A 10,862-nucleotide genomic window follows, 5' to 3' on the forward strand; every position below is an offset into this window, starting at 1 on the left:
CGNNCCCGCGCAGCCTCGTGCTGCAGCTCTGCGACCTGCTGTCGGGGCTGCGCGTGCACGGCGTGGTCTTCGAGGACGACTCGCGCGCGCCCGCCGTCGCGCCCATCCTCGACTTCCTGTCGGCGCAGACCTCGCTGCCCATCGTGGCCGTGCACGGCGGCGCCGCGCTCGTGCTCACGCCCAAGGTGCGCGCGACCGGGGGCGGGGCGGGGCCACAGGAGGGGCGGGGACAGTCGCTGAGGGGCGGGTCTGGGATAGCCAGCGGGGGCGGGGCCTAGGGGGGGCCGGGACTGTCCTGTGGGTCCGCATCTGGGACAAGCCGGGCCCAGATGGCAGGCAGGGCTTAGGGCTAGGTAAGAGGCAGTGCTGACTTGGAGCGGGTTGGTCTATAGGGTAACCTGGGCCTAGGGTCAGAAAGAGACCGGTCCTCGATGATCAGAGTATAGGGAAGACGTGGGCCCATTCATTGTAAGTAAAGGTCTGTGGAAAAGGCGAACCGAGGGAAGGGTTGGGGACTGGTAACGAAAAGGGACTAGCCCCAGATGGCAAAATCTGAGGGAGGGGTGGGATCTAGGATCAGCGCAAGAAGAAGTCAGTTGAAAAGGAATGGGCCCGGGCTCGAGGGCTCACGCCTGTAATCCCAGCGCTTTGGAAAGCTGAGGCCGGCGGATCACTTGAGGGCACAGGAGTTTGAGACCAGCCTGGCCAACATGGTGAAACCTCGTCTCTATGAAAAATACAAAAATTAGCCGGGCGTTGTGGCGGGCGTCTGTAATCCCAGCTACTCGGGAGGGCGAGGCAGGAGAATTGCTTAAATCCGGGAGGCGGAGGCTGCAGTGAGCCGAGATCGTGCCACTGCACTCCAGCCTGGGCGACACAGTAAGACTCTGTCAAAAAAAAAAAAAAAGAAAAGAAAAGAAATGGAGTTCAGAAAGAAAGGGGCGAAGTCTAGTGGAGAGGTGGCAGCCAGGAAGTATCAGAGGTGTCAGGTACCAAGGACAGAGTTTGGGGAGGCGTTCGGCCGGTTGAGCATAAGGTGTAGAGGTAGGCTAGGGATGGAGGAGCCATCTTCTAAGTGGAAGAGTCGGAAAAGAGGAGCAGTCATTAGAGAGAGGAGGACGGGCAAGGGGTAGAACCAGGAAGCAAGGAACTGAGGTTTAGGGCGAGACCAGTCAGGGAAGGAGTGAGTCAGGAAAGGGGGCGGGGCTAGCCAGTTAGGGCGGGGCCAGGTAGGGGCGGGGCCTAAGCCCTCAATAAAGGGGTGGGTCTAGGGAGAAAACCGGTCCTGAGACTAGGGTTTGAGAAGGGGTGTACCCCCCTGTGAGGTGTGGAAAGCTAGAGTCCAGAGGATGGGCAGGAGGATGAAGGCTTATGGTGGAGACGGACCCAGCCAATGAGAAGTCAAAGCCAGGAGCCTGCTGGGGAAGGGATGGTAGAGGCTGGAGCTGCCCAGAGCCTGGAGAAAGGCCTGACTCCCAAGGGCACAGAAGGAGCCAGTTGTGGCGGACCTCTGGTAGAGAAGGAGAGAATTCGACGAAGCCTGCCCTGTGGATTGAGAAGAATGGATCAGCTAGGAGGTGGGGCCTGAAAAGGGGCGGGGCCTCTTCAGAGGTGGGGCCAATGCAACCCAGACGATGGAGCCACCTGAGTGGGTGGAGCTTCATTCAATCTGCCCATTCCCTGCTGTGCGGGCCTGCGGCTGTGTGACTGCATCACTATTGTATGCAGAGGCTCCTAGTCCTCCTGTCCAGAGCGTTCTGGGAAGGACCTCTGTCCAACTTTTTTGTTCCCCTTGGCATGGTACTTTTCAGAGATTTGTAGGTAGATACCCTGGGAGGCAAACTTATTTCTTAACTGCCACTTCCGAGGCATACTCAAAGACGTGATCCCTCGTGCCTTCATTGCTGCTGAGAAGTGTGGTCTGCTCTGTTTCATTGTCCGCTGGGCACTGTGGTCGGCTCAGTGTACGCCCATAGCATTCTGGGAAATGTAGTCCCCTTGCTGCCCCTGGATGGAAGAAAGCGTGATCTTCGCAGCTCCATCTGTGCCCCATTGAATGCTGGGAATGTGGTCCCCTCAGCACACCTTCACCTGCTGAAGGAAGAGGTTCTCCTTGCGTTACAATAAGACCTCATTTCCGGCCAGATGCCGTGGCATACGCCTGTAATCCCAGCACTTTGGGAGGCCGAGGCGGGCGAATCACCTGAGATCAGGAGTTTGAGGCCAGCCTGGCCAACATGGAGAAACCCCGTGTCTACTGAAAATACGAACATTAGCCGGGCGTGGTGGCGCTTGCCTGTAATCCCAGCTACTCAGGAGGCTGAGGCAGGAGAATCGCTTGAACCTGGGAGGCGGAGGATGCAGTGAGCCGAGATTGCAGTGAGCCTAGATCGTGCCACTGCACTCCAGCCTGGGCGACAGAACGAGACTCCGTCTCAAAAAAAAAAAAAAAAAAAAAAAAAAAAAAAAAAGAGGGAGACAAGGTCCCTGCCTTATAGAGCTTGCATTTTAATGGTGAGACACACAAAACCAGTAATAGTAAAATCTGGCAGTCCTGGAGGAAATCAACACAGGATGTTGTAATGACTGAGGATGGAGTTTCAACAGATGGCAGTCAGGGGAGGCCTCCCTGAGGCGGTGACATCTGAGCTGGAGGTGTCAGGTGGAGGTCTGGCATAGAGGAGCTAGGGAAAAGTGTCCCCAGGAGAGGTAACAACTAAGGACAAAGCCCTTAAAGCAGGAAGGAGCTTGATGTATTTGAGGAAGAGCAAGAAGGGAGTGTAGCTGGAGCACATTGGGGGATTGGGGTGGCAGGAGATGAGAGGTCAGAGAAGCAACAGAAGCCAGGTCATGCAGGGCCATGGCGAGGACTTTGGCTTTGATTCTGAGGTGGAATCACTGGAAGGTTTTCAACTGAGAAGGGATGTGATCCAATTAATATTTTGAAACAATCACTCTGGCTGCTGTTTGGAGAATAGACTGGAAGATGCAAGATTGAAAACAAAGATGAGCTGGGCACAGTGGCTCAAGCCTGGAATCCCACCACTTTGGGAGGCCGAGGCAGGTGGATCACTTGAGGTCAGGAGTTTGAGACCAGCCTGGCCAACACGGTGAAACCTTTCTCTACTAAAAATACAGGCCGGGCACGGTGGCTCAAGCCTGTAATCCCAGCACTTTGGGAGGCCGAGATGGGCGGATCACGAGGTCAGGAGATCGAGATCATCCTGGCTAACATGGTGAAACCCCATCTCTACTAAAAATACAAAAAACTAGCCAGGCGAGGTGGCAGGCGCCTGTAGTTCCAGCTACTCGGGCGGCTGAGGCAGGTGAACGGCATAAACTCGGGAGGTGGAGCCTGCAGTGAGCTGAGATCCAGCCACTGCACTCCATCCTGGGCAACAGAGCAAGACTCCGTCTCAAAAAATAAAAACAATAAAAATACAAAAATGAGCTGGGCGTGGTGGTGCATACCTGTAATCCCAGCTACTCGGGATGCTGAGGCAGGAGAATGGCGTGAACCCGGGAGGCGGAGCTTGCAGTGAACTGAGATCCGGCCACTGCACTACAGCCTGGGCGACAGAGCGAGACTCCGTCTCGAAAAAAAAAAAAGAGTAAGGTTTTATTAGGCCAGGTGCGGCAGGAGAATGACTTGAACCCACCAGGCGGAGGTTGCAGTGAGCCAAGATCATGCCGCTGCTCACCAGCCTGGGCGACAGAGCAAGATTCTGTCTCAAAAAAAAAAAAATAAATAAAATAAAAAAATAAAAAAAATAAAAATAAAAAAGTAAGGTTTTATGGATGAGTCTAGAATAACTCAGTCACGTGGCTAAGCCTAATCCAGATCTAGCCCTGTGCCCCAGGAGGAAAAGGAGATGGATTTAGTGAACCTATCTAGTCAGTCTGCCATATTGAGAGCTGTGGTCCTCTTATTCATTGCTAAGAAATGAGGTCCCCACATCGGGAGTCCTGACATCCTCCTCCCTCCTGGCAGGAGAAGGGCTCCACCTTCCTGCAGCTGGGCTCCTCCACCGAGCAACAGCTTCAGGTCATCTTTGAGGTGCTGGAGGAGTACGACTGGACATCCTTTGTAGCCGTGACCACGCGTGCCCCTGGCCACCGGGCCTTCCTGTCCTACATCGAGGTGCTGACTGACGGCAGTCTGGTGGGCTGGGAGCACCGCGGAGCGCTGACGTTGGACCCTGGGGCGGGCGAGGCGGTGCTCAGTGCCCAGCTCCGCAGTGTCAGCGCGCAGATCCGCCTGCTCTTCTGCGCCCGAGAGGAGGCCGAGCCCGTGTTCCGCGCAGCTGAGGAGGCTGGCCTCACTGGGTCTGGCTACGTCTGGTTCATGGTGGGGCCCCAGCTGGCTGGAGGCGGGGGCTCTGGGGCCCCTGGTGAGCCCCCTCTTCTGCCAGGAGGCGCCCCCCTTCCTGCCGGACTGTTTGCAGTGCGCTCGGCTGGCTGGCGGGATGACCTGGCTCGGCGAGTGGCAGCTGGCGTGGCCGTAGTGGCCAGAGGTGCCCAGGCCCTGCTGCGTGATTATGGTTTCCTTCCTGAGCTCGGCCACGACTGTCGCGCCCAGAACCGCACCCACCGCGGTGAGAGTCTGCATAGGTGAGTGGGGCTGGAATGGGAGGGGTGTGGGAGGGCTCCCAGAGCCTAACTACCTGCAGTAGTCACTGAATGAGTGGCTCAGATGGTTCACATCCGCTCTTTGAGCCTCAATTTTCTTTTCTGTAAAGTGGGTGCAATTGGGTCTCTTTTCTGAGGTTAAATCAAGTAATTTGGAAAAAGCGTCTGAGATAAAGTGAGTGAATTACTATATTTCATGACTCTAAGACGCATAATTTTTCACACTTTAATGTATTTGAAAACGAGATGTGTCTTATAATTGATGGCTTATCATGGCTCCATTGGCAGCACTTTTGTCCTTCTTTGTGGTGCATCTTATACTTGAGAGCATTTTAGATTTAGTCTAAATACCTAGACTATAAACTGAACTTCAGCAGCAAAAAAGACCCAACAATCCAGTGGCCCGGATGAGGTCGAAGTTTGTTCCTCTTTCACATAACAACCCAGAGATGAGCATTCCTGGTTATCAGGAGGCTGCTGCTCCATGTGATCACTCAGGGACCCAGGGTCCTCCCACCTTGTTGCTCTGGCCTCTCTGCATAGTCGAAGCGGTCGTGCGGATGTCTGAATTGCAGCTCATGAGAGGGGGAAAAGAGAGGAAGTGGACAGCAAGCACTTTCCTTTTGAGTAAGTGAGGCAGAAAGGACACACCTCATACCTTACTGTTGAGAAGGTAGTCATATGGTCAGGGCTGGCTTACTGGTTGTTGACAGTGGTGTCCATTCTGATTGGCTAGACGTCTGCTGGGATTAGCTAGATGCCTGTTCTGATTAGCTAGACGTCCACTCCCATAGGCTAGACTTCCATTCCTGGCTAGACGTCCATTCTGATTGGCTAGCGCCTGTGCGGTGCCGATTGCTAGATATTTGGCTATTACTGCTGCGCATGGCCTAGGCCAACTGCAAGGAAGACTGGGAAATGTCAATCCGAGCTGGACAGGTGTGTGCCCAATTTACACACTATTATTTTAGAAGAGGAGAACAGAGTTTGTTGGAAAACAGCATCTCCACGATAGGAAGCTCTGGGAGTGGAAAAATTGATGAGCTTGGTGACAGAACTGTGAAAAGAGAGACCTTTAATCCTGAACGAGGATGAGGTGAATTTGGGAAGAGATGATGGGTGGGGAAGAAGACCTAAAAGAGGGGAATTGAGAACTGGTGAGTTGGAAATCAGGATCCCCAGGGAAAAAAAAGGGTGAGAAAAGCATCCCTTCTTCATAAATACTTACTGAGCACCCGCTAGGAACTAGGGCTCATGCTGGGCGCTGGGAACATAGATGAATAAGACCATGGACTTATTCTTCAAAGAACGCAGGGTCCTGTAAGAGTGGCAGACAGGGACGGGGATAATGGCAACGCAGCATGATGCTTGCAGTAATGGAGGTCACGCGGGCACGGCGGGGGCACGGAGAGAAGCACTGGCTAAGCCAAGAGATTTTCGGATGCACGAAGCAGAGTCTCATTGGAATTTCCTTAGGGAAAAGGGGGTTTATTGGAAAAATAAACACACAGAGGAATGAGAAGCCAGGAATTGAGGCTAAGTAAGCCTGGGGCCAGCTACTCCTTCAGCTCTTTCTGGTTCTTTCTTTTTATCTCTTTCTTTCTTTCTTTCTTTCTTTCTTTCTTTCTTTCTTTCTTTCTTTCTTTCTTTCTTTCTTTCTTTCTTTCTTTCTTCTTTCTCTTTCTTCCTTCCTTCCTTCCTTCCTTCCTTCCTTCCTTCCTTCCTTCCTTCCTTCTTTTCTTTTCTTTTCCTTTCTCTCTCTCTCTCTCTCTCTCTCTCTCTCTCTCTCTTTCTTTCTTTCTTTCAGATAGAGTCTCACTCTATTGCCCAGCTGGAGTGCAATGCCGCAATCTGGGCTCACTGAAACCTCCACCTCCCGAGTTCAAGCGATTCTCCTGCTTCAGTCTCCTGAGTAGCTGGGGTTACAGGCATGTGCCACCACGCCCAGCTAACTTTTTTTGTATTTTTAATAGAGACGCCATGTTGGTCAGGCCAGTCTGGAACTCCTGACCTCAAATGATCTGCCTGCTTCGGCCTCCCAAAGTGCTGGGATTCCAGGCGTGAGCCACCGCACCCGGCTGGTTCTGTCCTTCTTACTCTATGCTTTCTCCCTCCCTCCCTCTGTCCGTCTCCTCCCTCGCTGTCCCTTTCTCTTTGCTTCTCAGGCTTGCCTCTCCCAGAGGCTGTTCAGTTCTTTACCCAGAATTTCTCCTCCCTCATAACTTCAGCTCTTGCTGGTCACAACTCATCCTTCCAGATCTCATAGCAAAATGTCATCCCAAGAGAGGAAATGTATTAGCCTCAGTCTGCCTTCCAAACCAGGGTGCAAAAGTCACAAGTCAGCCTGTGGAGTCAGGAAGGTTTCTAGGAGGAGATATCTGAGCTGTGACTGAGGGATGAATTGCTCATTGATTCATTTATTGATTGAAACGCCCTTTATTGAAAGTCTACTATGTGCCAAGCATTGCTTTAGGCACAGGGTATATATAGTGTTAAATAAGGTCCTTGCTCTGTCAGAGCTTACAGTCTAATAAAAGAGAAACACAATGAGCAAATAAGTAAAGAAAATGAAATATCAAGCAGGCAATAACTTCTGCTATGAAAATCAAACGGGAGAATGTGGTAAGAAATGCACAGGGGGCTATGCTAGGTGGGGTGGTCAGGAAAGGCCTTTCTGAATAGGTGAAATTTGGAGGTTAAAAAACGTGGATAGCCAGACTGTGGCTCACGCCTGTAATCTCAGCACTTTGGGAGGCTGAGGCAGGAGGATCGCTAGAGGCCAGGAGTTCCAGGCCAGCCTGGGTAACATAGTGAGAACTCCATCTCAACAAAAAATTAAAAAATTAGCTGGGCATTGGCCAGGCATGGTGGCTTACGCCTGTAATCCCAGCATGTTGGGAGGCTGAGGCGGGCAGATCACGAGGTCAGGAGATTGGACCATCCTGGCTAACATGGCGAAACCCCGTCTCTACTAAAAATACAAAAAATTAGCCGGGAGTGGTGGCGGACACCTATAGTCCCAGCTACTCTGGAGGCTGAGGCAGGAGAATGGCGTGAACCCGGGAGGCAGAGTTGGCAGTGAGCCAATTTGTGCCACTGCACTCTAGCCTGGGTGACAGAGCGAGACTCCATCTCAAAAAAATAAAATAAAATAAAATAAATAAATAAATAAATAATTTAGCTGAACTTGGTCGTGTGTGCCTATAGTCCTAGCTACTTAGGAGGCTGAGGTGGGAGGATCACTTGAGCTTCGGAGATCGAGGCCATAAGAAATTGTGATCTCTTCATTGCAGTCCAGCCTGTGCAACAAAGTGAGACCCTGTCTCTAAAATAATTTAAAAAATTAAAATTTAAGAAATAGGTAGGCAAGGTGTGGTGGTTCACACCTGTAATCTCAGGGCCTTGGGAGGCTGAGGTGGATGGATCACTTGAGGTTAGGAGTTTGAGACCAGCCTGGCCAACATGGGGAAACGCCGTCTCTCCTAAAAAACACAAAACTTAGCTGGGCATGGTGACAAGTGCCTGTAATCCTAGCTGCTTGGGAGGCTGAGGCAGGAGAATCACTTGAACCCGGGAGGCGAAGGTTGCAGTGAGCCGAGACCACACCACTGCACTCCAGTCTCAGTGACAGAGCAAGACTCTGTCTTAAAAAAAAAAAAAAAAAAAAAAAAAAAAAAAAAAACAGAGAAAGAGAAAGAAATGGATAAAGTGAAGGAGTCAAGCATTGGAAGATCTCAGTGAAGGGAGAGGGAACAGCAGGTGCAAAGCCTATGGGGCTGGAACTGCCTTGTCTTAGTCTGTTTGTGTTGCTGTGACAGAATATCATAGGATGGGTAATTATAACGCACAGAAATTTGTTGGCTCTTGGTTCTGAAGGCTGGGAAGTCCAATATCAAGATGTCACCATCTGGGGAGGGTCTTCTTTCAGCATCATTACATGATGGAAGGCATCACATGGCAGAAGGGCAAAGAGAGAAGTGGGGGAGATCAAGCAAACCCACTCCTGCAGCAACAGCCTTAGTCCATTTGTGAGGGCACTGGAGCCTGCATGACCGAAATGCTTCTTAAAGGTTTCGCCTCCGAGGGCTGGGTGCGGTGGCTCATACCTGTAATCCCAGCACTTTGGGAGGCCGAGGCGGGCAGATCACAAGGTCAGGAGATCGAGACCATCCTGGCTAACACAGTGAAACCCAGTCTCCATTAAAAACACAAAAAATTAGCCGGTGTGGTGGCGGGTGCCTATAGGCCCAGCTGCTAGGGAGGCTGAGGCAGGAGAATGGCATGAACCTGGGAGGCGGAGCTTGCAGTGAGCAGAGATTGCGCCACTGCACTCCAGCCTGGGTGACAGAGCAAGCTTCAGTCTCTAAAAAAAGAAAAAAAAAGGTTCCACCTCCTAATTCCCAATACCATCACAATGGCAATTAAATTTCTTTTTTCTTTTTTTTTTTCTGAGACGAAGTCTCGCTCTGTTGCCCAGGCTGGAGTGCAGTGGTGCGATCTAGGCTCATTGCAACCTCCACCTCCTGGATTCAAGCTATTCTCCTGCCTCAGCCTCCCGAGCAGCTGGGACCGCAGGTGCCTGCCACCACACCTGGCTAATTTTTGTATTTTTGTAGAGATGGGGTTTCACCATGTTGGCCAGGCTGGTCTCAAACTCCTGACCTCAGGTGATCCGCTCACCTCAGGCTCCCAAGGTGCTGGGGTTACAGACATGAGCCACTGCACCCGGCCGTAAATGTCAATATGAGTTATGCAGCAGACAGACATCCAAATCATAGCTTGCCTGTTTGGAAGCCTGTTTGGGAGCCTGCAATGCTGGTGTGGCTGGAACATAGTGGGCAAGGGGAAGGAAGGTATGAGTAGTGGATGGAGAGGGTTGCAGGGCCCAGCTTGTGAAGGGCCTTTAGACTAGGGGCAGGGGTTTGGACTTCATTATTTATTTATTTATTTATTTTGAGACAGAGTCTCACTCTATTGCCCTGGCTGGAGTGCAGTGGCGTGATCTTGACTCACTGCAACCTCAACCTCCCTCCCGGGTTTAAGTGATTCTCCTGCCTCAGTCTCCCAAGTAGCTGGGATTACAGGTGCCCACCACCATGCCTGGCTAATTTTTGTATTTTTAGTAGAGACAGGGTTTCACCGTGTTGGCCAGGCTGGTCTGAAACTCTTGACCTCAAGTGATCTGCCCCCCTCAGCCTCCCAAAGTGCTGGGATTACAGGCGTGAGCCACCACGCCCAGCCTGGACTTGATTCTGAGAGTAGTGGGGAGCTCACCGGAAATAGTATTCCAGTCAGGAAACAGCACGTGCAACAACCCAGAGGGGAGAGAAACTTGGGCAGATGGTGGGACCACAATAGTTCGGAGCAGATGAAGGCCACAGAATTAGGAGTCAGAGTGACAGGCCCGGCATGGTGGTTCACGCCTGTAATCCCAGCACTTTGGGAGGCCGACGCGTGGATCACGTGGTCAAGAGATTGAGACCATCCTGGCCACCGTGGCAAAACCCCGTCTCTACTAAAAATACACAGATTAGCCAGTTGTGGTGGTGTGTGCCTGTAATCCCAGGTACTCAGGAGGCTGAGGCAGGATAACCGCTTGAACCCGGGCTTCAGAGGTTGCAGTGAGCCGAGATCATGCTATTGCACTCCAGCCTGGGCAACAGAGTGAGACTCTGACTCAAAAAAAAAAAAAAATGGAGTCGTAGTGACAAGGCTGGGAGGTGGGTGGCACCAGGTCTTTGCCTTCAATGCCTGGTTGAGAGGCCTGGATCTGTTCCACAGCACTGGCAAACCAGGGGTGGGTTATGAGCAGGAGATGGGTAGCATGAGTTTTGAGTATAGAAAGATGCCTGTGGGACCTGGTGGGGAACAGACTGGAGTAGAGAGATTGGAGGCTGGAGGCCAGGCAGGAGGCTGGGATGAGGGCCTAGGAGGGCTGTGGGGAGGCACAGAAGAAGACAGAGCAGAGAGAGCCCCAGGCCAGGAAGAAGGAGACTTGGGGACAGATGGGCTGGGGAGGGGGTGGGAAGAAGGCAGCTGAGAGTCTAGTCCAGTGACTGGGTGGATGACAGGAGAGGCAGTCAGAGTATACAGAGCAATGTTGCATTGTGAAGATATCAAGGTGAAGATATCAAGGAGTCCAAGGACACCCCCTGCCATCCCCGGCCCTGGGCACTTCTACCCGGAGGAGGAGACGTTTGAGCTCAGTCTTTTTTTTTTTTTTTTTTTTTTTT

At 52.0% G+C, this 10,862-nt stretch overlaps 1 protein-coding gene across 1 annotated transcript in view; it reads left to right on the forward strand.

Moving 5' to 3' along the window:
• The window catches only part of GRIN2D (glutamate ionotropic receptor NMDA type subunit 2D), a 50,342-nt gene that overhangs the window by 645 nt on the left and 38,835 nt on the right, over nt 1-10,862 (forward strand). Inside the window, exons 2-3 of the mRNA XM_017863625.1 lie at nt 6-185; nt 3,992-4,611. Coding sequence (XP_017719114.1) covers nt 6-185; nt 3,992-4,611 — 800 coding nt within the window. The remainder of the gene's footprint in view (nt 1-5; nt 186-3,991; nt 4,612-10,862) is intronic.

This window comes from Rhinopithecus bieti, unplaced genomic scaffold (genome assembly GCF_001698545.2).
Source record: "Rhinopithecus bieti isolate Rb0 unplaced genomic scaffold, ASM169854v2 scaffold_70550, whole genome shotgun sequence".
Classification (NCBI taxonomy): Eukaryota; Metazoa; Chordata; class Mammalia; order Primates; family Cercopithecidae; genus Rhinopithecus; species Rhinopithecus bieti.